The sequence below is a fragment of the Podarcis filfolensis genome (assembly GCF_964270895.1).
Source record: "Podarcis filfolensis genome assembly, chromosome: 10".
NCBI classification, from domain to species: domain Eukaryota; kingdom Metazoa; phylum Chordata; class Lepidosauria; order Squamata; family Lacertidae; genus Podarcis; species Podarcis filfolensis.
Genome location: NC_139612.1, coordinates 57326928 through 57353799, shown reverse-complemented (window position 1 = coordinate 57353799; position 26872 = coordinate 57326928). Strand labels below are relative to the sequence as shown.

The 26872-nt window shown below is 40.7% G+C and overlaps 1 protein-coding gene across 25 annotated transcripts in view; it reads right to left on the bottom strand.

The window, feature by feature from the left end:
- Nucleotides 1–26872, bottom strand: part of ERC1 (ELKS/RAB6-interacting/CAST family member 1) — a 161255-nt gene that overhangs the window by 24494 nt on the left and 109889 nt on the right. For all 25 annotated transcript variants that reach the window (XR_014538671.1, XR_014538672.1, XM_083572250.1 and 22 more), the window contains one exon: nt 15756–15900. Coding sequence is in view for 23 of the 25 variants with exons in the window: in XM_083572250.1 (XP_083428376.1) it covers nt 15756–15900 (145 nt within the window). In the remaining 2 variants the exon portion in view is untranslated. The remainder of the gene's footprint in view (nt 1–15755; nt 15901–26872) is intronic.

The window sequence follows — 26872 nt, the reverse complement described above, 5'->3', positions numbered from 1 at the left end:
CCTAGTCTCCCTACTCCGGAGTCACTTACATTCCGAGGAGCCGCCCAACTCCCAGCAGAGTAAAGGGAAGGGAAGGAAGCAGCGGTAGTCGCTGCTGGGGCCAAGCTGCTTGCTCAAAACGTAACTGTGCACTCAAATCGGAGCATGTTCGGCTTCTGAAAAAAGTTTGAAAACCGGAACACTCATTTCCGGGTTTGAAGTGTTTTGGTTCCAAGTAGTTTGAGAACTAAGCTGTTTGAAAACCAAGGTACCACTGTATGCGTCTATTGTGAAGGCTCCTGGAGTCTAACATAGTAATCATCAGAAGTGATGTGTTCTTTTGATCTTGAATTACAGCTTGTTGCATCACCAGCCACTTAACCATTGTGAAATAAAAACAGCACTGTGATAAACATTCTCAGACTTCAGTCCTTGTTTACAGAGCTGGAAAAAACACCTGCCCTACCTTTTGCCTTAAACTCTTAGATGTGGTGGTATAATGTCCAAAATCACACACCACACATCTCCAAAGGGGTTAGCCATGAGCAATTCTTTTAAAACAGATGCAGCTGGGAAAAAGCCCAAGCGACTTTACATTAAATGTAGGAATGTGATATTTCACGCTCTTGCAAAATATGTGACTGGAATGGTGATGTGGGAAATAATTATGGCCATCATTGTTTAGAAAACTGTTCAAGAGGGCTCCAGAACACTGTAAGGAAACATGAGAACTATTTTACTGGAAGTCCCAGCTTGTGGCATGACACAAACATCAAGTTAATTTCAGTCTCCAAACCTAGAATCTAAAGACTGACACACAAATATATTTATAAACAAAGGAAAGAAGCAATATATAACTTTGAATGGAGCATTTGCTGTTTTATTAATTTATGCTAACCGGTCAATAATAATGTTACAATGGAAAATAAAAGTTACAAGGATACCTAAAATTCGTGATTGTTTTGAGAAACCAGATGTTACTTATTTTTATAAACTGTACTGTGCCATCTCAGACAGCAACCCCCTAGATCTCCAGGAGGAGAGAGACCACTCAATGCATTTTTCCAAGCGATTTCTCATTGGAAAAAAAAGTTCAGAAAGGGTGACAAAACTCACCCATTCTCCAAATTGCATTATTGCCTTGAAATTGGAAACACCCAGTCAATCAGGACAGTATTATTTGCCACAATGTGCACAAACTGTCTTATTCCAGACCAACACCCAGCAATAATCCACAGCACACACACTTTAAAACACTTTCCTCAAGTTTACTCTGACTGGTGACCCTGGAATATTCAGAATTCATTCAGGATGCTTTCATCGTCTCACATTGCTCCTGCCGTTCTGTTCCGAGAGACAGGAGCTTAGCCAACACACCACTTTAGAGACTGGATGGGAAGCAGCAGAAGGAGCAGGGGCAGAGAACCATGATAAGATGATTTGGTTTCTACACTGTGGAAAAAATTACTTCATTTTTTTTGCAGGGCAGCACGCCTTACTCCCTTTCTGCCTCCACTCAGCCTCTAACATTGCTTGCTTCCCCCTAACCCTTCTTAACCTGTTTATTCTCCCTCCCAGTCTCTACCCTGACTATTTCTATCCCCTTCACCCCTTGTCGACTTCTTCTCCCTATGTATCAAGCTTGCCTATGTGCCACCTGTGTTTTGCCAACTGTGACCCTAGCTCCACCTGCTGTTAGATGCCTTGCCCTGTCCTTCACCCTAGCAGCAGCAGTGGGCAGCTGCTACCACTGCCTATGTTTTATAGCAGGATAAGTCTTTGTTGGTTTTATGCACATAATATCACATTTTAAACCTTGTAAAATTGCTAGGATGCTTTCTTGTCTTCTTTTTTTAAATAAACTGCTGAAGTAAGGGTCTCTAAAAGACACATGGCAAGAAGATCTAAACAGAAATAAAATTAATGATGTGTCAGTAAAGTTGTCTATAATTTCAATTTCCTCATCTGGATTTTCTAGCACTAAGTAAATTACTTTAATGAAAATAGGCAATTTGGATCGAAAACATGAGTTATTCTGCCAACTATACTGAAAAGTACAAGCTCAACTCTCAGGTAGAAGTTATAAGATACAGTTCAGCTGTCAAACATACTTCAGTGATAGGCAGCATATACAAAAATATGGGCCATTGCTGCAGCTACACAGCCGTGTATCTAAATTTACATCTAATATGAGGTAAAGCAATAATGTAAGAAGAGAACAAAAATTTATAGTAATTGCTTAATAGGCACCTAAGGAATATCATCTGTGCTAAGGTACTGAAGGGAGCTGGGGAATTCATGATTAAAATATATAAATCTCAGTTCAATTACACCTCCACTGGATAGTTTATTTATTTATTTCTATTTATTTATTTGAAGTACTTACAGGCTGCCTTACAAGGCAAATCCTCCGTAACGCAGCTTACGAAATATAATTAGCTTCATATACATACTAGGAACATTGTGCTTTCAAATTATGTACAATACAATTTATGTACAAGGCTTTTAGTTTTCACCCATCCAGGTGCAGACTTTGGTAATATAGTGCCCTAAGCAAGAACAAACGTTTGGTGCCCCCCTCCAAATATTTCTTAGTTTTGGTACAGGTGCTTTTTAAATGGATCTTCTCAGTAGGTACCCATAGAAACATAGGGTATTAAAAAAAATGTTAGTAGTAGTATTTTGCACTCCCTTGGCTCGGTGCCCGGGGGGGGGGGATCACCTGCACCACCCTAAATCAGGTGCTGCACCCATCACCCTGTGATCCATTCTGGCGTGCCTATCCACCAAAGCTGTTTCCAGCCTATATACCAATTTCCCTAACCCTGGTTTTGTCTCATCAACAACAGATGTTAACTAGCCGAACAGGGACTATCAGCTGGAACTGCCTCTAGGCCTGATGGAAGAGTGCTGGATGTTCCTTCCTCTGCACAGTTTGGAACAAGCCACTTCAAACACAGTTTATCATCCACGCAGCTGATGAGCTATGTGTGGACTGGACTGTCCCAAGAACCTAGGGCTCATCCAGACTTTCTTTGTTGCTGAGCTTTCCAGGCAACTTTAAAATCTGGAGATGTCTAGAAAAATGGCACAAAAGGAAGCCTGGATGAGCCCTTAAGTTTTGCTTCTTGTGACTACAAAAACAGTGGGTTTATTAAATACCTTACAGGCAAAATACATGTACATTTGGTTCAGAGCACCACAAGTTTGGTTTAGGTCAAGATTTACCATCCATTTGTAAAATAAAGGTAAAGGGACCCCTGACCATTAGGTCCAGTCGTGACCGACTCTGGGGTTGTGGCGCTCATCTCGCTTTATTGGCCGAGGGAGCCGGCATACAGCTTCCGGGTCATGTGGCCAGCATGACTAAGCCACTTCTGGCGAACCAGAGCAGCGCACGGAAACACTGTTTACCTTCCCACTGGAGCGGTACCTATTTATCTACTTGCACTTTGACGTGCTTTCGAACTGCTAGGTTGGCAGGAGCTGGGACCGAGCAACGGGAGCTCACCCCGTCACGGGGATTCAAACCGCCGACCTTCTGATCAGCAAGTCCTAGGCTCTGTGGTTTAACCCACAGCGCCACCCGCGTCCCTAATATTTGTAAAATAGAATCACATTAACCAACATTCCAGTTCATGGAAGTTATGAAGGGTTTCATTCCAGTTTTGCAAACTTGAAAAGTGCAGTTTAAACGTCCAATAGCAGTCTAGTTTCTCTAATGGCAATGTCATTAGCAACACTGGACAAAGTAATAGTTTCTCAAAGGCAATGTGAAAAGAAATTTATCATAAAAGCTCAATGAAGTGGTTTCAAACAATTACAATTTTATATCACCACTTCTATTGCACCAAAAAAGATGGTGCCTGGCTCACCCATTTGTGGGTGAATTATTCAGATTCCAGTAAGAGGGCACACACACACTGCCATCTCATTGTTTTGACAATAATTGCAGCTATACAACCTTCTTTTAGGCAGCTAGGAATTCTTTCAGTAGCTATTGAACTGCCTGAAATGGCAACAAATCTAAGGTGATCAAGACTCACAGATTCACCAGAGCTTTTGTTTGTGTGTGTTACCATATGACCCAGAAATCTGCTTGCACCTTCAAAGGGTTATATGTAGGCTGAAAATATTATCATCCCCCTCCTAGCCCGCCATCCCAATTCTAGGAACTGTTCCTAGGAAGGGAAAAAAATGCTTACCAATAGATGTAAATTCCTGGATTCTAAAGTGATGGGGACTGCTCAGTGTCAGCTTAACACAGGCTGTCTGCAAGAGGCTAGGAACAGTTCTGGGTGCACACATGAATGCGCCTGTGTCTGCATCATATAAACACTGCTGATAGCAACATTATTTAAAGAAACAAAACTATTTGAGCCTGCTATTACTTTTGGCAGAGTAATAATCAAAGTTGGCTGAAGAAGAAGAAGAAGAAGAAGAAGAAGAAGAAGAAGAAGAAGAAGAAGAAGAGTACAGTCCTCCCTCACTTCTTCCCTTAGCATTGCCAAGTGCCTTCACAATATTTTCTGGAGTAACACAGTAAACCTAATTTCTGGAGTAGCAAGCAAGGCGGCGGCAGCCATATTAAATTGGGTGCTTACAGATCTACCTTAGAAAGACAACTAGTGATGGTCTCGTGTGCAGAGTGAGCACAGCTTTTCACTGTCTTCACTGTGCTTTTGACTCATGTGTATTTATCAGTGATTCAGAATCATGATATCATTCACACCAGTGTCCCAAATACTTCAGGTGGGCTGTCCACTTTTTTCAAAAAAGCACTGCTTGCAATTTTATTGTGTTTCACATTTGCTTGGTACGTAAAACACACACACACACACACACACACACACACACACACACACACACACACATGTGAGCTTTTTACACCACAACTTTTAGAAATATACACCATGCACAGCCAGCTTCTGCCTCAAACACATAGGAACAGGTTTCTCTAAGCTGGATCCGAGTAGACACAGTTGCACATGACAAGTACCCTTCAACAGTGGCTTTACAAATTGGAAGTACATATGCTTGCACATGTCCTTAAATTTTAAAGGTATTTTCTTAATGTTGCTAGTTCTTGCTGCTTAACACAAGGCTGAACAACATACACACACAAGACACAAACTGGCAGAAAATTCCTCTTTTCATACAATTACTGAGGGAAGGCTACAAACAAAATAGCTTAGCTAAATTACACCAGGGATGAGGAACCTGTGGCCCTCCAGATGTTGTTCAACTACAACTCCCATCATCTTGGACCACTGGCTGTGCTGGCTGGGCTTGATGGGAGTTGGGGTCCAACAGGTTCTCCACTCCTCATCTATACTATTAACATATCTTGTTCATTGGCTCAGTGTCCATTTACATGGTGACCGTATATATAGTCACACAAAGAGGCACAGATAATTCCCGGCCACCTTCTCTGTCACTTGTATATAATAAAAGGGTTACCATACAATTTGAACAGTAGATGACTAGTAAATGTCTTGTAGACATTTGTACTGGTAAATGACTTTCATTTAGTGCCAATCTCTTATTTATTCTAGGGGGCGCGGGTGGCGCTGTGGGTAAAACCTCAGCGCCTAGGACTTGCCGATCGCATGGTCGGCGGTTCGAATCCCCGTGGCAGGGTGAGCTCCCGTCGTTCGGTCCCAGCTCCTGCCCACCTAGCAGTTCGAAAGCACCCTTAAGTGCAAGTAGATAAATAGGTACCGCTTTCTAGCGGGAAGGTAAACGGCGTTTCCGTGTGCTGCGCTGGTGCTGGCTCGCCAGAGCAGCTTCGTCACGCTGGCCACGTGACCTGGAAGTGTCCTCGGACAGCGCTGGCCCCCGGCCTCTTAAGCGAGATGGGCGCGCAACCCCAGAGTCGGTCATGACTGGCCCGTACGGGCAGGGGTACCTTTACCTTTACCTTATTTATTCTATGCCAGTTAATTGTCCGTAACATTTTGTGGAGAGGATATGTGGTCTTTTGAAAGTCACTTGTTCTCAGGCATTCCCTTCACCCTTGCCCACCTCTTTCCTGAATACATATCTTAGTTTGAGTCTGAGGGGGAAGCAAGGGGAAAGCTATTACAGTACTGTATACCTAAGATATACTGTATACTGTATACTCTATACCCCTTCCTAATGCCCATCATTACCATAGGTAGGGCAAGAAGAAAATCCCCATATAGAAGGACCCTTAGTGCTAGTACCTGAGGCAAGCTACAATTTTTATCTCCCAGACCAAATTGTGTCCCAGATTTCCCTTATTTTACTCTGTCGCACAGATATGATTGAGAGCCATCCCAATTTGGATTAAATTTCTTAGTGTGACACTCAGGTGTGATGGAACCCTTGGGACTGGCTTTTATACAACACTGACAGCATATACAAGCAAAGGACATGGGAAATAGTGTTGAAGCATTCTCTGATTAGAACTGCCCACTGTATCTGGTGCGTGTGTGTGGTGAACAACCTCCCCCGAACAAGAAAAACCTAAATCATTTACCGTACTCAGCCTTATGTCTTATGTCCTTGATGATAGTGTCATTCTAAGGCCAGCAAGCCAGTTGAAGGAGTATCACAAATCATAGACAGAAGCACAAGAAGAGGTAGGAATGAAGGAGCCAACAGAAAAAGGCCAGAAGTCTTGGCTGATTTACTAGTAACTGGGGGTCCTGAGAAGGATCAGGAAAGCCAAAAGTTTATAAAATCCCCACAGTATCATAAAAGGCAGAAGACCTATAATGGGAAGGACGTCAGGTTTGATTATAGAGAGTGGAAGAGGAAACAAAAGTTATATCAGAATTTTGTAGTAGTTTAAACATCTGGAAATAATGGAGGAGAAAGATGGAACAGATGGTTAAAAGGGAGCTGATCTGAATCCAGATTTCCCTAGGACTCCCAGACAATGGATTCTTCAATCTCCAGTCAAGCACAACTTGTTGAAACCCAATCTGCTTCCTTTTGGGATGCAGAAATGGGCAACATGGATTTTTAAAAACCTCATGCTACTTATTGCTTCCACACAGAGCACAGCCTTCCCATTTTAACTATGCATACATATAAGGATTTTTATTTATTTATTTTTTTAAAAAAACAGTTTTAACTTCAGAAGTTGGCAGAAATGTAAGATTCTGATTTCAGCACGAAATATAAAGAGGATAGATTCTGTATGAGACTGGGCAGGCAGAGGGTAGGGAAGACAGCAATCTGATATATACTTATTTATTTAGATTTATAGCCCACTCTACATCAGTACCAATACCAGAGCTGGACAGTACATAAAATAAACTATTTTTAAAAATCTACAAAACACCCCAGACACATTCCTTCAAGACACTACAAACAAACAAACAAACAAGCATAAAAAGTTTAAGTAAATAGGTAACTCTAAACTTTGTACAGAAACAATGAAAGCACCTAGTTTTCATGTGAATTCTGCTATATCCTCTGCACTAACTTAATCTCTTTTAGTCTTTTGGAGATTCAGAATTGTGCTGATTCTATGATCTCATTTTGCTAGCCACAAGAATGAATTCAGGGTAGAAGCAACCACAGCTCCAACATGTGGGGGAGATTAACATACTTTGGAAAGGCAACCCTCACATTTAAAGTTCTGTCTGCATCATCTAAGAAAAGAATTTCATTGTGATGGTGACAATGCAAGGCAACAGACTGAAAAATTGGACTAAATGTTAATGTTACACTTTTTTGCCTACTAATTGACTGTCTATTGTTTATATGGCAATGTAAGCATAATAGCAAAATAAATTAATTGTGAATCTGGAAGTCTGTGATTCAAATCTCACCTCTACCATGAACTAACTAATTGAGGTAGGAATGACTAATTCATCTACTAATTCATCTACCATGAACTAACTAATTGACCTTAAGACAAACCAGTATATTTTCTGTCTCAGCACACCTGCAAATGAGGGAATAATACTAACCTCATTTACATGATTGTTGTAAGAACTATTGAGAATTGGTCACTCAAATGCTATACATAATTTTCATTACTTATTATATATTTATCAGATTTGGGGGGCAGGAATTAAAAGCCAGTCAAACAAAAACAAAGCACAGCAGCTAAAATAATCTGAAATCACAGAGATGAATGGGTTAAAAAAAGAAACCTCTAGAGAGCATAGGTTTTCAACCTTTTTGAGTCCACTACATTCTTTCTGTGGCACCCCTGTGGGGCTCAGGAGCCTAGTTATGTCACCCCTTTCCTGCAGAGCTGACAGCCTCTCACCCTTGTTCAAACACCCTCCATTGTGGAGTGTTCCCTCAGCCCCCTCTCCTTGGGAGTCCTCTGGGCAGCTACTGCTGCAGTCCCTGGTCTGTGATCTACCCCCCCCCGCCCCAAAGAGATACTTCTTCACACAGTCCCATAGGGGCCTGGGACTTGTCTGTCCATTCCCAACATCAAGGGCTGGAGGACTGGCTGGATGGGCTCCCTCACCTCCTTGCTTGCTTACTCTGAGGTTACCTCGGTTCCTGGCAACCAGCAACCCCTGGCCAGCCCCAGAGGCAACATTCACCTGTGGAGCTTGCAGTCAGGGCTGCTGCAACAAACAGCTGTGCAAGCATTTGGGAGGCAGAGACGTGAGAGGGCATCAAAGGAGGGAGGGAAGGAAAGAGGGCAAAAGCCAGTATTGCCTGCAGCACCCCAACCATCATTCAAAGCACCCCAGGGTGCCACAGCACACTGCTCTATAGGAAAATAACCACTAGTTTAGACAGTGGCTATATGTAATGATTGGTTCAACTGTTGAAAAATAGGTCATCCCCGGTCATTGATACAGTTACTTCCAGCTGTCCTGTCTGTAACTTTGTTGACTTTTTTTTTTAAAAAAAAAACTTTTAAAAAAAGACTTAAAGTTAATGGTGTGAAAACATAGACTAAGAGAGCACAGGTGGTGCTCGCAAGTCAAATATGAGACAGGAAAACCTTATTGGCAGCAGAGAGTTGACGTTCTTTTTGGTGAAGCTCTTTTGAGTTGGAGACTGTTTTCTGAAGCCAGACCATCTCCCCCTATAAGGTCAATTGCCATCTGCCCAAAAACAGTGCAGTTATTTTCTTATTTTCCATTGCCATTGTTCATATTTGGGATTATGTTTGGAACCTATGCTAATATTGCTTATGAGAAGTTCCATCATTTGAAGTCTGGAGTAAGCAATATACTCTTTGGGGAGGTCCAGATGCCCTCAAGCTATGGATGCTCAATCCTTGTGTTGGAAGCCGCCCAGAGTGGCTGGGGAAACCCAGCCAGATGGGCAGGGTATAAATAATAAATTATTATTATTATTATATATTATTATTGCCCCAAACACATCCATTGGGGTTGATTCATCAGTGTGCTTGTGTTCCACATCCCTTCCTAAGAAAGGCTTGCCTCACTGCTACAAGAATTCTTTAAATATCAACTAGCAGGCAGATAGGGGCAAGTGACAGCTTTTGTCTTGAAGAGCTTCTGCTGGGAAACCTCAGAAATCTAAAGCACTAAAGACATCACAGGAAAATCTATCTCCCCATGGCTTCTACTGACAAAGCTAAGCTGCAGACCAGCACTTTACATGGTGATAAACTATAATCAGCATCTAATGATTTGAGAACTATGTTGTGACACATATCTGGTAGATAAACTGTACGTAAGCAGGCCAAGTTATTTAGATTTACATTAATTCCACAATGAGTGCCTCACCACACATATAGCAGGGCTCAACTATAACTTCTAATCCAAGTGTACCAGCTTGCACTCATCAGCACATCTGGACTTTGTTAAACAGTACTGCTTTCCAGAAGCTATGCTACTCAGCCTCCCAACTCCAAATAGAGCCCCCACAACCAGTATGGCACCAGGAACCAGTTAAGAAAAAATACTGGGAGGGGGTAGTTAAACTGTGGCCAGAATATATGGTGACAGTTGCACTTCATCCTTTCAGTGATACAGGAAATACAGCATGAACACTGAAAGTCAATCTGGAACAGGCAGCTCAGTTTACTGGAATGGCCTGGTCAATGCTAAGCATTTTGCTATGAATTTGTCTCTATATTAAAACCCATTCCTGCTACTAAAAGACTAAGAACTTTAAATTAAAACAACACTAATACCATATCCTCTTTCTGAAATACTTCTCCTCATCCAAAGTTAAACACAAGCACACAGAGAAATTAAAGAACCAGAATGTCTTTGCCAAAACTCTTCCCTTCTCTTTAACAGTAACCAATTTGCTAGTTGAGTAGGTGGGAATCTGATACTGTGTGAGGAATGCAAATAGGGAAACTGAAGGAATCATCACAGAATGCTACAAAATAGGTAGTCATTATTTAGTTGCTGAATCTAAGTTGTTCAATCAAACTTTTTGTATGCATTCTGATGACTGAAACACTCTTGCAGAGGCTAGTCATGTTATGAGTTAATTTCTTTCTGCTGCTACCAAACTGAGTTTTCTAGTTTTGTTGTGTTTTTTCGCAAAGATTAACAGTTCGTTCATGATCCACACTTTATATTGTTCATAGTTTGAGAAATACATTGTTTTACTCATCAATCTTTATTATTTATTTAATTAATGAATACTCTTGGCTCTTAATATTTTAACCAGTTTCTGAGATGATATGCTCTCATCCATGGTTGCCTTATTTCCTTAGGGGTTGCCGGGGAGAGATTAACAGATTCATGAGGCATGAACTCCCCTTTACACAGCAAAACTGAATCTCCAACATGGAACCTACCTACTTATTGGGTAACAGAAGTTATAACAAGAAGTCTACATTTCACAGAACTAATTCTGAAAATGTTGATGTTACACTGGCTACTTACCGTTCATCTGGGATAGAAGTTGTGAAGCATTTTCAAAGAGTAATTTTGCTTCCGTACTCTAACCCAAAGGTTAGTGTGGCTAAAGAGTTTCTGGAAAACTCCAGTTGACTTCTTTGTGAACTTTATTCTACGCTAAGTTGTAAGATAAATTAGATGTCAAAGAGCTGGATTTGAGAGAGCAATCTAGATGCTATCCTAGCCCACGCTGCCAGATGAAAAACTTGAACTCGGGTTTTTATTTCTGCCAAACTATTTAATAACTCTGTTGCCAAGTGGCCTGTCTCTTGGGCCTTCTAATCTGGTCTGCTGCTTCTGGTCTGGTGGAGGATGTTATCCTGTCACCAGTGTTGATGTAAGAGCCAATTGCAAGCCCACTTGGCTTTTGTACATGGAATTGAAAGAGGTGCCATCTTGTACTTTGCCTTGTGCAACAAAATATATTGTGTTGGTCCTCCATAGACAGATGTCTTCAGTTGTTGCTTTCATGGTGGTTAGAAAATGAGACAGAGCTTGTCCTGTCCCCATTGCTGTTAGAATCATAGAATCATAGAATCATAGAGTTGGAAGAGACCACAAGGGCCATTGAGTCCAACCCCCTGCCAAGCAGGAAACACCATCAGAGCACTCCTGACATATGGTTGTCAAGCCTCTGCTTAAAGACCTCCAAAGAAGGAGACTCCACCACACTCCTTGGCAGCAAATTCCACTGTTGAACAGCTCTTACTGTCAGGAAGTTCTTCCTAATGTTTAGGTGGAATCTTCTTTCTTGTAGTTTGGAACCATTGCTCCGTGTCCGCTTCTCTGGAGCAGCAGAAAACAACCTTTCTCCCTCCTCTATGTGACATCCTTTTATATATTTGAACATGGCTATCATATCACCCCTTAACCTCCTCTTCTCCAAGCTCCCTTAGCCGTTCCTCATAAGGCATCGTTTCCAGGCCTTTGACCATTTTGGTTGCCCTCCTCTGGACACGTTCCCGTTTGTCAGTGTCCTTCTTGAACTGTGGTGCCTAGAACTGGACACAGTACTCCAGGTGAGGTCTGACCAGAGCAGAATACAGTGGCACTATTACTTCCCTTGATCTAGATGCTATACTCCTATTGATGCAGCCCAGAATTGCATTGGCTTTTTTAGCTGCCGCGTCACACTGTTGGCTCATGTCAAGTTTGTGGTCAACCAAGACTCCTAGATCCTTTTCACATGTACTGGTCTCAAGCCAGGTGTCACCCATCTTGTATTTGTGCCTCTCATTTTTTTTGCCCAAGTGCAATACTTTACATTTCTCCCTGTTAAAATTCATCTTGTTTGTTTTGGCCCAGTTCTCTAATCTGTCAAGGTCGTTTTGAAGTGTGATCCTGTCCTCTGGGGTGTTAGCCACCCCTCCCAGTTTGGTGTCATCTGCAAATTTGATCAGGATGCCCTTGAGTCCATCATCCAAGTCGTTGATAAAGATGTTGAATAAGACCGGGCCCAAGACAGAACCCTGTGGCACCCCACTAGTCACTCTTCTCCAGGATGAAGAGGAACCATTGATGAGCACCCTTTGGGTTCGGTCAGTCAGCCAGTTACAAATCCACTGAGTGGTAGCATAGTCAAGACCGCATTTTACCAGCTTCTTTACAAGAATATCATGGGGCACCTTGTCAAATGCCTTGCTGAAATCAAGGTAGACTACATCCACTGCGTTCCCTTCATCTACCAGGCTTGTAATTCTGTCAAAAAACGAGATCAGGTTAGTCTGACATGACTTATTTTTCAGAAATCCATGCTGACTATTGGTGATCACAGCATTCCTTTCTAGGTACTCACAGACCGTTTGCTTAGTGATCTGCTCCAGAATCTTCCCTGGTATTGATGTCAGACTGACTGGGCGGTAATTATTTGGGTCCTCTCTTTCCCCCTTTTTGAAAATAGGGACAACAGTCTGCCGGGACTTCGCCTGTTCTCCAGGAATTCTCAAAGATGACTGCCAGTGGTTCTGAAATCACATCTGCCAGTTCTTTTAATACTCTTGGATGCAGTTCATCTGGCCCTGGAAACTTGAATACATCTAAACTAGCCAAGTATTCTTGTACTATCTCCTTAGTTATTCTGGGCTGTGTTTCTTCTGCTGAATCATTTGCTCCAAATTCTTCAGGTCGGGCATTGTTTTCTTTATCGGAGAAGACTGAGGCAAAGAAGGCATTGAGGAGTTCAGCCCTTTCTGTGTCCCCTGTTTGCATTTCACCATCTTCTCCTCTGAGTGACCCCACTGTTTCTTTGTTCTTCCTTTTGCTATGAACATACCCACAAAAGCCTTTTTTGTTGCTTTTAACCTCTCTAGCAAGCCTGAGTTCATTCTGTGCTTTAGCTTTTCTGACTTTGTGTCTACACGTGCTGGCTATTTGTTTGAATTCCTCCCTTTTCCATTTTTCCATGGTTTCCCCCCTTTTCCATTTTTTGTACACATCCTTTTTTAATCTTAACTCAGTTAAAAGTTCTTTAGATAGCCACCCTGGCTTCTTTAGGCACCTTCCATGTTTCCGTCTCATTGGTATTGCCTGAAGTTGTGCTTTTACTATCTCTCTCTTAACAAACTCCCAGCCATCATGAACTCCCTTTCCTTTTAGTATTACTGTCCATGGGATCTCACCCAGCACTTCCCTAAGTTTTATGAAGTCGGCTTTCTTAAAGTCAAGAAATTGAGTCCTAGTATGCTTGGCTGCTCCTTTCCGCTGTATAGTAAACTTCAGAAGAGCATGATCACTTGCGCCTAATGATCCTTCCACTAACCAGGTCATCAACATTGGTTAGGACCAGATCTAAAATGGCTGTTCCTCTTGTTGCTTCTCCCACTTTCTGGACAATGAAGTTGTCTGCAAGGCCAGTGAGGAATCTGTTTGACCTTATGCTCTTGGCTGAGTTTGACATCCAACAAATATCCGGGTAATTGAAGACCCCCATTACTACTATCTCCCTTCCTTTTGCATGCTTGGCCATCTGTTCCAGGAAGGCATCATCTATGCCCTCCGTTTGGCTTGGGGATCTATAGTAAACTCCCACAATGAGGTCACTGTTATTCTTCTCTCCCTTAATTTTGACCCAAATGCTCTCACTTTGGCTTTGAGGTTCTAAATCTTGGATCTCTTCACAGGTATACACATCCCTGACATATAACGCCACTCCTCCTCCTTTCTTGTCTGGTCTGTTTCTCTGTTAGCCACATCTCAAGTGGAATGTATTAAGCAGAATGATACTGATGGTTACAAAATGCTTTAAGGGGTTTAGAAAGTTACCTACTACATATATGATTTGGATTTTAACTGTTCTTCAGTCTATAAAAATGGAACTATAATGCTATGCTGAACAGGTTATTCAACTGATAGAAGGGCAGCCAAAAACACCACATAAAAGGAGGTTTTCAGGAGACACCTGTTTATTAAAAAGTATTTTCTGTGAGAGTTACAAATCTCACATTCTTCAGGATAAAAACCTAAGAAGCTCATGACAGGAAAATACTCTCAAGGCTTTTACTTGGGTTTTTGCATCAAGCCTGCAGGATCATAGATTCTCATAACACTAGAATTCTTTCCTCTCCTCATATTGTTGAGGATGGATGTCAAATGTCAAATGCCAAGAAGCATTTTATCAGCATGGTGAAATGAAAATATGTATTTTACATTAAAGTCTGTGTATCAAAGCCTTTTGTTGGTGAATGGCCATCTTGCTGCAAAGTGACAGTATTTATTACTCTTCCAGTAAAGCTGAATATTACAAAAACTGTAAAGTTGATTTCTGACCTGTTTTAATGTTGGTTTTAACTATCGGAAAAAGAACTTAATTGAGCAAACATTAAACATTTTATTTCAATATTAAATGTTAAGTGAAAAACCACTGCTACCAGAGTACCGGTGCTTCAGAAGAAACCTTTGGTGGAAAGGCTTTTTGGCTCCAATTTGCTGCCTTTGGCAACAGAGTAATTTAGTTGTAATAGGAGTGAAAGTGAAGTAAATGGTGGTGGTGGTGGTGGTGATGGCTGGGGGCCCAAAAGTGGCTGTCCAAAGATGGGAGTTGCTGCTAACTATCTGGCAAATGAATTACTTAGCTAAAAATCACCAAGAATAGTTTAAGTGACTTCTATAGCTTTTCAGAAGTATCAATTTTCCTTCAAACATGTTTGTGTTAGCTAGAAAAAGGAGGAGGAGAGCATATGTCTCCTAAGTTGTACATGATTTTTTCTGACAATAAGCTTTGTTATCTACTAATCTAGGATAGCATCTTAATAATAGGCCTGCATGCCTATAACTCTCTCAAAATAACTTGTGGGGCTTCTTACAGAAAATAAGGCTGGGTTTCTGATGTTCCGAGAGTTACTACAGGTAATAAGCACTTTCTTATTCCTCCATGGAAGCTAAGCTGTCATTTACAGACAAGGTGCTCCTATTTAGTCCCAGGCACACATGGAATAAACTGCTTATCTAGACCCATTTTAATCCAACCCAAGCTGTAACATGGACTGAGATTCCATCCAGAACAAGATTAATGCTACTTTGTCTGGACTGACAGGCCATCCACACAGAGCAGCTCTGTCTTATTTGGATTTAGCTTTCAGTTTATTAGTCCTCATGCAGCCCATGTGGACTCCAGGCACTTGTTCCATATCATAGAAAAATAAAATGATCAACGATTTTTAATGTGTAGGACTTACTTCAGTCTTGTACGTAACTATTTATAGGACAGATTCCTAACCCCACCAGAAACTGGTTGCCTTTAACCTTTGGCGTTTTCTCTTTTTGAGAAAGTAAGAGACTCAGCCTTCATAGCTGGAAAAAAATATTAAAGTGCTGTAGTAGCTTTCAGTTTGGGGCAGGCATGACATGTGAGGAAGTAGGTAGTAGCTGAGGGGATTTGCCTAAGGCAAGCTGCAAATTGCATGGCAGACTCACATATTGAATCAAACAATATTCTCGTACCTGTTGCTTCAGCTGTTGCACCAAGCGGTCTTTCTCTCGTTTAAGTGCAGCTACTTCATCTTGGGTTTTTTTCTTGGAGGACGACAGCTCCAGCAGAGCAATATTGGCATCTTTTTCACTAATGGCAGCTAGAAGGGCTTCTTGCCTGAAAAAGAACAGGAGAATGGCTTAATTGCACGTACATTCAACCACATCTAATTGTACCTGGTCAAGTTTTTACGTTTATTACTGCCACCTGCCCCAAGTCCCCCTTTAAAATCATGCTTTTAAAAATGATTGTCATATGAATGCCAAGCTGCTAGATCAATGCAATGACCAAGAGTGGTATTCTGTGTCCCCATGACACAGAAGAGAGGCCGCTGGAGGATGCTTTGCTGAAGGGGCTGTCAAAAAAAGGAGCCAGGCCTGGGAGACCACTCCAAATTGCAAATTATCCATCTCTACCTGCATTCTAAATGGATAATATAAACCCAAATAGTCTGTGTAGAAGTTTGCAATCAGTCCTTAGTTCAAGGTGTGAACTCAATACATTTCAAACTACTCCCCCTCCCACCGGTACAATATGCAGCTAGGCCTTAAGTAGATAAATTCCCCACAATAAAGGTAATGATGTGGTCACATGACTCAGCTTTTATTCTCAACATCTCTATAGAAATTCTGTATAATATAAAATAAATCAATATTTGCTTTCCCATAGTTACAATGTTTTGATCCTCATTCTTCTTTCAAGATTCTCAGACTATAGAATCACTGCTCAGGGCTAAGGCAAGAGATAATGAATGCCTTAATCGCCACCCCAGCACCTTAGTTACTATATCCCCAACACAGTGTCTAATGATTCAGGCCAACCTTTGTCATTTTTTTAAAAAAAGATTGCTCCTATTTCCATGATATAAACATGCAAGCTGTCAGCTGGTACTGTACAGTAGTTCTCTTCCTAAGTACTACCTTCCACAGTATTTAACTAAAGGATGCTGGTTCAAATGTGATATTCCTTTACTGGTTTTATACTTGAAATTATTTATAGCAAGATTAGCTAACCTGTGGCCCTCATGATGATGTTAGCCAATGTGGCCAAGAATCATAGGAGTTGTAGTCCAAGAACATTTGGAGAGCCACACAGTTTGGCCATCCCTGATTTACAGCTATAACGCACTCTAGATCTTAAGACAGGTATATGGCAAAAAAGCATTAGCTTGTCCTCTCAGACCAATATGTAACCCAATATGAAAGTCATTATCCTAGGCTTGTTGTATGTATGAATGTAACTGTAAATTGCTTTGTATAATTAAAAGAATGCTAATCTTGGGGTGTATGATACCAACTATGAACTAGGAATTTGACAAGCACAAAAGAAAGGGAGGGAAAACATGCTGGAATTGGCAGGAAAAGATAACGAGTGTACACATAGTCCAGCCACACACAGAAAGCTATCATGTCATGCATATTGCACTTGAAAAGTTACTGTCTATTCTTATATTAATCTGCGCAGATCCACACATGGATACATGCCATTTGATGATATTTTGCCACCTGATGATTAGCAGTTGAAAGTATCAACTGCTGTCACTGAAAGCAATGTGTTTCAGCTGGTGCTAGTTAAGGAATATGAAAGCTCTGTCTATAATATTTAATCTGTGACAGCAGTTTCACAGGTGTAAGTAATCACTCAAAGTTGCTGTCATCAACAGATGACTAATGAATAAACACTAGGTTTGCAGTTTTGGACAGGTTTTTCAATGTGTAAATTATTTTAATAATTTAAGTCAGTGGTCAGCAACGTTTTTCAGCCATGGGCCGGTCCACCGTCCCTCAGACCATGTGGTGGGCTGGACTATATTTTGAAAAAAAATATATGAATGAATTCCTATGCCCCACAAATAGCCCAGAGATGCATTTTAAATAAAAGCACACATTCTACTCATGTAAAAACATGCTGATTCCTGGCCACAGGCCTTAGGTTGCCTACCCCGATTTAAGTCCTTATCCTATCACTGAGAACTGTAAGTTCTATGAACTGCAGATTTATTCTACTATCAGAACTCTACCATCACATTATTCGACTTGTACAAAACAGTTGAGAGTGAATTTCTGGGAGCCCTGCACTTGAAATGTACTGATTTTTCTCTAACAATACAACCCTGTGTAAGTTAACTAAGAAATAAGTCCTAAGGCTTAACTCCCTAGTTAAGTGTGTTTACAGCAGTCTGTAGCCTTAACTTTTTTTAAGCAAACCATTCAGCTCTCGACAGATCACAAAGTACATTCAGGAAATCTGAGGAATTCCCCTGTTAACAGATTGCCAAGGCATACTGCAAAGGCATCTTGGATCTGGCTTCAAGGATATATATTGGTCTCCTAGTTAAAGGCTCATCCATGGAGCAAGACCATTTGCTGGTCACATTTCTCCCATTCCTGCTGCGGAATGATATGAATAAATCACTGGGCCGAGGTCAGAGCAGCCTGCCCATAAAGTGATTCATGGACCCAGCAGCGCCATCCCTCAGGACTATGTACTTTATTACAGTAAACCTCAGAACAAGATACAATTTCCTGTCTCAAGGAGCAGCTTTTAAATCAGGACACCTGGACAGCCCTGCAACCACTTAGAAACAATAGATCTCAGCCCTGCCCGTGCTTCTTGTTGCTGGCCTCTGCTCACCAGTGAGCTGCTGAATTTCAGTTTCAGAGGTAACTACGGTGGCCCCAAGGTGACGGAGTAAACTTCTTAACATACTCGATGTTCTCCCTGTTCTAGATCTGTTATTTTCCCCATTAAAGAGACTGGTATGCTTTTTATACTAATTTAAAAATAAGGAATGCTCTGGCTGCACAGATCACAAAGCTGCTATGAATTTGACTTTTTAAGACTAATCTCTATCACCAATAAATCAATACAGGAACATATTTTGACAGTAACCCAGGTTTTTGATCATTACACAAACCATTATATTTTTCACAAAGGCTATATTTCACAATTCTTTGCTAAGTGATTGCTATCAATGCTGACCAACGCTGCATATCGTTCAAAGCCACAGAAGGACAATAATATTTACTGAATGGGGTCCTTTACCTTTTAGCTAAGTCTAGGCTTGCTAGTTCAACTTCCTTATGCTTGCAAAAATGATAGACCCAAAACACCTTACTTATAAGCTGATTCAAATGCAATGCATTGGATAATGATTCCAGTTTAATGTAAACATAAAACTGTATTAAGAGATTACTGTTTATAGTACAGAGATTATTTATGCAGTTGATAATGATGCCCAATGGGGTCTCAGAGCCCTGATGATTCCATCCCCCAAACTGAAAATCAACTTCATATATGAATAAAACCCCTACAATACTATTTGGGGTTACATCTCATCTTAATTGCTGCATATAGTACATAGCACATATAGTAGTTATTTACACCGAGAGTATATTGGGGGCCTTTAAATCCCCTCAGTATGTTGGATGTGGAATGTTTCTCCCCTACTTTGTTTAAAGTGGGGGTTAACCTTAACGTAATTTTAATGAAACCCTAAACAAATTTCATGAATGTACCACCCCTTTATTGTAGGTGGCACAGTTTGAGGCAAATATTTCACATATTTTATAGCCTTTGTAGGTTAGTTGTAACCAGCAACTGACAGGGATGTTAAAAGCAGCAGCACGTGGTCTCTGCTGCTCCTCTTCTCAACTATCAAAGATTAGAAGCATGCTACAAAAATGTTGCCTTTGTTGTAATACAGAAGTCATTACAGCAGTCAAAGTTCACCACAAACCCTACCTAGGGGATTGGTGCTAATAACTTTCATGTGGTTCCAGACCTGCCAAGTTCCTTAGAGAGAACAGTGTTCTCAAATATAAGCCAAAGCCCTTCTCCTTCCTGAAGACACAGACAGAGGCCAATGCATGCTCAAAGCAGGGGTCGAGCTGAGGGGAGAAAAGCAGTAACTGCTTGACAGAAACAGGCACCTTTTCACAGAGATCTGCCGTTGACATTTTCTGTCCTGGACATCACCGTGGAAAAACTCTGAGGCTAACTTAAAAATAGAGTTAACAAATTCTTGAAACCAAGAATGAAGTTCAGAGGGGCAATAAAGATAACCTGAATGATCTTATGACAAAAAACTGTGAACATTATGACAAACACTGAAATGCAGCTGGGAGACGGAAGATTTTGAAACCCAAGCTTTCCAAAGCTGGAAACATTTTAAGAAATGAAGCAAATGTAGCGAGGGGGGAAACGACTGAGAAGGCTTTTAATGACAGGAGCCAAATTTTCAGATAACCTGTGTGGGACAGAAGACTGAGAAAGTGCAGCCCTTCTATAAATAGCCTTAAACAAAATAAAATTAAAAAAACTCCTTCAGAGGAATATAAAAAGGCCTGCTGGTTCAGACCAATAATCCATCTCTTCCAACATCCAGTTTCCATTAGCAGTCAGTCAGATGCATAAATAAGCCCTCAAACTGGGCATTGAGGCAACAGCCCTCTTCTGCTGCTTGCCCCAAGTATTCAGAGTTACACTGTCTTGGCATATGGAGGTTCATTTAATTGTTATGGCTAATAGACTCCCTCTGTAACAACTGTGTAGAACAAAAACAGGGCAAATCCTAGAATTGACAGGGAGCCTGGGCAAGCAACTGCTTACAATAAAAAACAGTTTTTATAAAAGCTTCTGCATACCTCAATCTACCTTTCAGATTCAACATGTAAAACTGATTAGGCAACAAGATTATTACAGAATTTCCATTTTAGGAGTTATGTCAGAGTCAAAATAGGTTTTAGTCCAAAAAAGTGGTTAAAAACAAAACAAAACCACCCAGATGCAGGGTAGCCTAAGGTTGTTTCCTATTACAGGTTCTCTTTACATGGAGAGTATGGAGTAGCTTTAAGATGGTTCCAGTTATTCTGAGAAAATGAGGATTCTCCCAGAAGGGATGTGTGTGAGATAAAGCGTTGTGTGTAGCTAAGAGAATGGGGCTCCATTTCTGCCTCAAAGCTTGTTTGCACAAATCTGCACCGACCTCACGGTGACTATTCATAAAGCATCCCCAAAAGAGCTGTAAAATCTGCTTTAAGCCCAGGTGCTGTAATTGCTGTCTGTCAAAACAGAACTGTTTTCTCAGTAAACATTTCAAAGCGCTCAGTGCCAGGTTGATTAGTTTGAGGGTGGGTGGGTGGGTGATGGGAGTGGTGAATGAGGGACAGAATAAGACTGATGGCCTGTAGACACTGAGCTTTTATTTAGTTAAAGCACCCCAGAGAGACTCCAACTCCACAGTTTAGAGAGAATTCTTGCCTTTCTAGCAGAACCATGCAAGCAACAGGAAGGAATTGTTACCAAAAACGTCTGGGTTCCCGACATGGGAAATGTAAAGCGGTTCAGGAATCAGGAGGAGATCAACACAATGCCCCAACTGGAGTTATTGATCCTGCTGCTCTCCAAGCATCCAAATCTCAAAATGAGGTAATTCCTTTTAGCACAGGGCGGAAGACTTTTCCCACCACATCCCCCTTCAGCAGAAAGTGCTTGCAGTTAAACCTTTCCCTGGTTTTATTCACGTCCTGACCTTTAAGCTGTGTCCTACTTATGTCCCTCTAAGAAGGTGAAGAAGTCTCCATTGGTGCTAGCAAATGAAGACTGGCCGATGTACTTATACACCTCAGACTGTGTTTAACCTCAGTTCCAATGCTACTGGGCTCCTAAAACAAACACCCAATGCAGATATTATATTGTAATATTATTTCTTTATCTAGTCATTAATTTATGTTACAGATAGGTAGCTGTGTTGGTCTGCCATAGTCAAAACAAAATATTTTTTTTCCTGCCAGTAGCACCTTAAAGACCAACTAAGTTAGTTCTTGGTATGAGCTTTCGTGTGCATGCACACGAAAGCTCATACCAAGAACTAACTTAGTTGGTCTTTAAGGTGCTACTGGCAGGAAAAAAAATATTTTTTGTTTTCATTAATTTATATTATATTAATGAAAATATTATATTAAGCTGAGTGTATGAGAGAAGGGAGTACTCCAGCCATATTTTGAAGGATATGGAATATGATGTCTGAATGCAACCACTGTTGTTTGTTACTGGTACATTAATTGTTATTTGTTCATAAACATGCTGTATCATACAGTATTTATTGGTTTGCCTCCTGTAATCAGTATAAAAGTGTTACTTAAATATCCATTTCTTTTGTCATTGCAACAGAGATTGAGTGCATTCTCATGACACCATGGCTGCCATTTTTCAGAGTTGATGGATTAAACTATAGAGCACAAGGAGTCAGATGCTTTTACACAAGACTGTCAGCATTATTAAATATAGTTTCTCATAACTTTTTACCAAAGTTTTGCTCCCCAACAATTTCTTTGGGAATTGATTTTTCAGGCAATGGGATGTATCCAATGCTAGGGACTTCTGTGAGTGCAACAGAACTTCTTTCTTTCCTGTTCCCTTTGTGGACCCTCAAACTCAGCTCTTGGGGGTTAGGGGCTCCTCCAGGGCAGATTATAGGGGGTGCAGGGGGGAAGGAAACACACGTCTTGCTGCACCAGTAGATCTCTACTAGCTCAGCACTGGATACAATTCGTTGTTCTTTATTTGGCTTACCTTACCTCGTTCTGCAAGTTCAAGATTAGAACTGCACTTTCTTGGCTCATGTATTCCCATCCACATTTTAAAGTATTCATTACATTGTATATTTTTATTTATAAACCAACTTGAATGTTTACTATGGAACTTCTGTGGTTTTAATATGGAACAGTGTTTCAGAAGGACACAAAATATACAAAATGAAAAGCTAGTTACTTTTGGTAGAAAAGAGATAAAGTTCCTGCCCAACCCACACCCTCATGGCTACTGAGTTTTGAAAAACAACACTTTATTTCCATTTAAGATGGTGCTCTTTCCCATGAACTCAGACACATACGATATCTTTAACAGAAGAAAAACCTTCTTTTTCACTTAAGTGAAAAACCATAAAACAAAATTTCACCTACGCATACTATTTCATAATCGCTGTAGCTGGAGATACATCCTATACATTACAATATCAGGGGAGTAGCTCACTAATTAAAACTTTAATTAGGTCTACATTAGATTTTATCCATTTTCCCCACTTCACAACCATGTTTAATACGAATCTAACATAACATTTTAAATATAGCAGCTGTGATTTACAGAGATTGTGGGACTCAGCATGTGGCTTTGCAACTCTTGTTCCTTGGAAAGCTTATCAGATCAAGACAGTCTTAATACACTTGTATCTCTAGCCTTGATGGGCGACTCCTCCGTATCAAGGAAGCTGGAAACTATTTTATGGGCCACTTGCAAAACACTTAAAGAGTCTAATTCTTAGCAATTTTTAAAAACTGTTCTGCATGAATTAAAACTGTCTAAGTATAAATTAATGTGGATTAATCCTCTTTTAAAAAAAGTGGCCATTAAAAAAATGTCCTAATATGACGAAGAAAAGGTTCTTCAACCGGAAAATGACCCATTCATAAATATTTGCCAATGGTTTCAAAAAGAGTTTCCAGGTTTGCACTAATGAAAAGCACAAGGCTGGTTGACAAGGAACAGGACAAGCAGAAGGGTGACATGGTTGTCTTTTCAGTCTCAAATAATATCTGAGAACTATTAATTCCTTGTTGGGAGTCCAACTGCAGGAAGCACTGGATGAAGAAATGCATGAGCTGTACAAATATTTAACATTAAAAAATGAGACAATACAAAACACTAATGCAGCTATTTATTTGTTTAACATTACCCCATTATCTGTTGTACAGTGGTACTTCAGGGTACATACGCTTCAGGTTACAGACGCTTCAGGTTACAGACTCCGCTAACCAGAAATAGTACCTCGGGTTAAGAACTTTGCTTCAGGATGAGAACAGAAATCGTGTAGCGGTGGCGTGGCAGCAGCAGCAGGTCCCATTAGCTAAAGTGGTGCTTTAGGTTAAGAACAGTTTCAGGTTAAGAACAGACCTCCAGAACGAATTAAGTACTTAACCCGAGGTACCACTGTATAAGGGAATTTGGAGGATCCTCAATCTTGCCTCGGATTTAGGCTGATCGCCAAAGAATTGATGCTTTTGAATTATGGTGCTGGAGGAGACTCTTGAGAGTCTCATGGACTGCAAGAAGATCAAACGTATCCATTCTTAAGGAAATCAGCCCTGAGTGCTCACTGGAAGGACAGATCCTGAAGCTGAGGCTCCAATACTTTGGGCACCTCATGAGAAGAGAAGACTCCCTGGAAAAGACCCTGATGTTGGGAAAGATGGAGGGCTCAAGGAGAAGGGGACGACAGAGGACGAGATGGTTGGATAGTGTTCTTGAAGTTACCAACATGAGTTTGACCAAACTGCGGGAGGCAGTGGAGGACAGAAGTGCCTGGCGTGCTCTGGTCCATGGGATCACGAAGAGTCGGATATGACTAAATGACTAAACAACAAACAACAACAAGTAGTTCCATGAACAGTAGCAGTTAACAGAGCAGTTGTGGCCAGGGAATAAACTTGCATTAGCAATTTAATTTTGTTTCAACTACAATATCATAAAAGAGATTGGTTGGGATTTTTGTAAGTTCTGACAGATATTTCACTGATGCTGGCTACTTGGATCATAGGATTAAGATACCTGCATCTCAAGTTTTACTCTTATCTCCCCCTGAAATTCCTAAGACATTTCCACAGAGTTTTTTGGGTTTTTTTTTTAATGAAGGCCATTTCTACAAGAAAATTAGTCATTTGGAAACTTTGGCATGTTTTCTCTACTGTCTATCAAATAAGGGAGTTGCTTTTCAAGTATTAGCATTCCAGAGCTCCAGTTCTACTAACAATAATCAATAGTTGACTTAACAATCATTATATTTTTTCAACCGGAGTGGAAAGGCTTTCAAAATAAGGTGGTATATTGGAAAAAGTATGTTGTGGGGTAGGTGATTCCAACCACAGTACAGAACAGTTAGATTCCCTTAACTGAAAAACATGAAATAGCTGAATTCATTATCATTTGATTGTCTTGCCAGAACTCTACTTTTATGATATGATTATGCAGGCTCCAGTCCTATGTTTTCCAAATCTCTTTAAGCCTGCAACTGTACTGATATCCCCCCCCAAGAGAACATAAGATGTGTTGTGGTAAATCCTTTTCAATGACAGAAACAATAAACTGAAATAGCCTTTTGAGCTGTAGAGCTAATTTTGAAATTTTAATATTTGTGGCAAGGAAAATACTGAGCAGTTATGGAGAAACAGAATGGTTGGTGTATGATGTAGAAAGAATGCCAATTAATCAAAATAGCAATTTTTAATCAATATTCATTCCAATACCAATGCCTTTCTCATACAAATAACCGCATTTCTGTAAGAAACTTTGGCAGCTACTGATGATCCCAAATCAGCTTGCTTGAATCTCTGCACCTGAATGTAATGCACATTCCTAATGAAATACAAGTTATTTTCCAGGGGCCTATATATCCGTTTTCCTTCAGTGTTGTACCTTGTTTTCGTGAAACATTCTAGTATCCACTGCCAGAAGTCTGCTATATGATATGATTATGCAGGATCCAGTCCAAATCTGTTTTCCAAATCTGTTCAGCATCTTTTGCTACCACAATCCATATTCTATATCTAAAAACTCAGAGATACTGGTACATGTTCACAGCTTTTCTTATATTTATTACATCTATGTCTTGCCTTACTTCTAATGAGCATATGTTGTTCTTCCTCTCTCCATTGTATCATCACAACAACATAACAAAAGAGCAGCCCAGCTGTATCTGACCAAAGGCTCATCAGTTCCAGCATTCTGCTCTCACAGAATGGTATTATAGTGGTTCCAGTTTTACCTTCGGGACCGAGTCCAGAAAGTTGCAATGGGGACTATCTTATCTCCAGGCCTATTTAATATCTACATGAGGCAATTTGAAGTAGTCACTGGAAGTTTCGGAGCTAGGTGCCATCAGTATGCTGATGACACTCAGCTCTATTTCTCCGTAACATCTGAATCAGGAGAGGCTGTGTAGTCTCTGGGCCACTGCCTGGATGTTGTGGTGAAATGGATGGGGAAAAACAAGCTGAGCTTGAATCGTGGCAGGATGGAGGCAGTGTGGGTGAGTAGCTCCTGTTTCTGAGAAACTGGCAAACTGCCTACACTGGATGGGGCTGCACACCCCCTGAAGGAGCAGGTTTACAGTTGAGGGTGTTTCTTGATTCAGCTCTTTCAATGGTGGCTCAGGTAGCCTCAGTGGCTACAAGTGCCTTTTATCAACTGCAACTGGTTCCACAGCTACGGCCATTCCTGGACTGGGGGAGCCTGACCACAGTAGTTCATGCACTGGTTACTTCAAGATTGGACTACTACAGTGCAATCTACATGTGGCTTCTCTTGTGCTTGATCAGGAAGTTGCAGTTAGTACATGATAGCTGACAGGAATGAGACCTTGTCAGCATAGAACACCTGTGTTCAGAGGTCTGCACTGGTTGCAGATTTGCTACTAGGATGAGTTTAAGGTGCTACTATTGGTATATAAAGCCTTTAGCAAGAGGCTTTATCGTAGGCTTTTACCCACAATATCGCTTTACCCCATATGCGCCTACCAAGATGTTTAGAACATTTGTATGCGTTTTATTGTTTATTTTTAGTTTATTCTGTTGTGGTTTTAACTTTTTGTATTTTTAAAATTATGGTTGTACATTTTTAAAGGAATGATTTTATTGTTTTATCTTTTTTTTGTAAACCGCTTTGAGGTCTTTTCTACAACCAAGCAGTATATATATATATATATATATATATATATATATATTATATATGTGTGTGTGTGTGTGTGTGTGTGTGTGTGAGAGAGAGAGAGAGAGAGAGAGAGAGAGAGAGAGAGAGATTGAGAGATTGTTAAAGGATTAACTGGTCCTTCCTTCCTCATGTCATAGCCTGCAAATTCACAAATCATCCTGCAGAGTTAAGAACGTTGACAGACAAATATGAAAGTGTAACATCCACTCAGTTTTCTCACCTCAGTGTCTTAATGGCTGCATTTTAAATGCTTGAATAATCCCCCCCCCCCCCCGACAGACTACTAGCTGTGCATTATCAGAGAACACTTACTCCAATAGGTTTC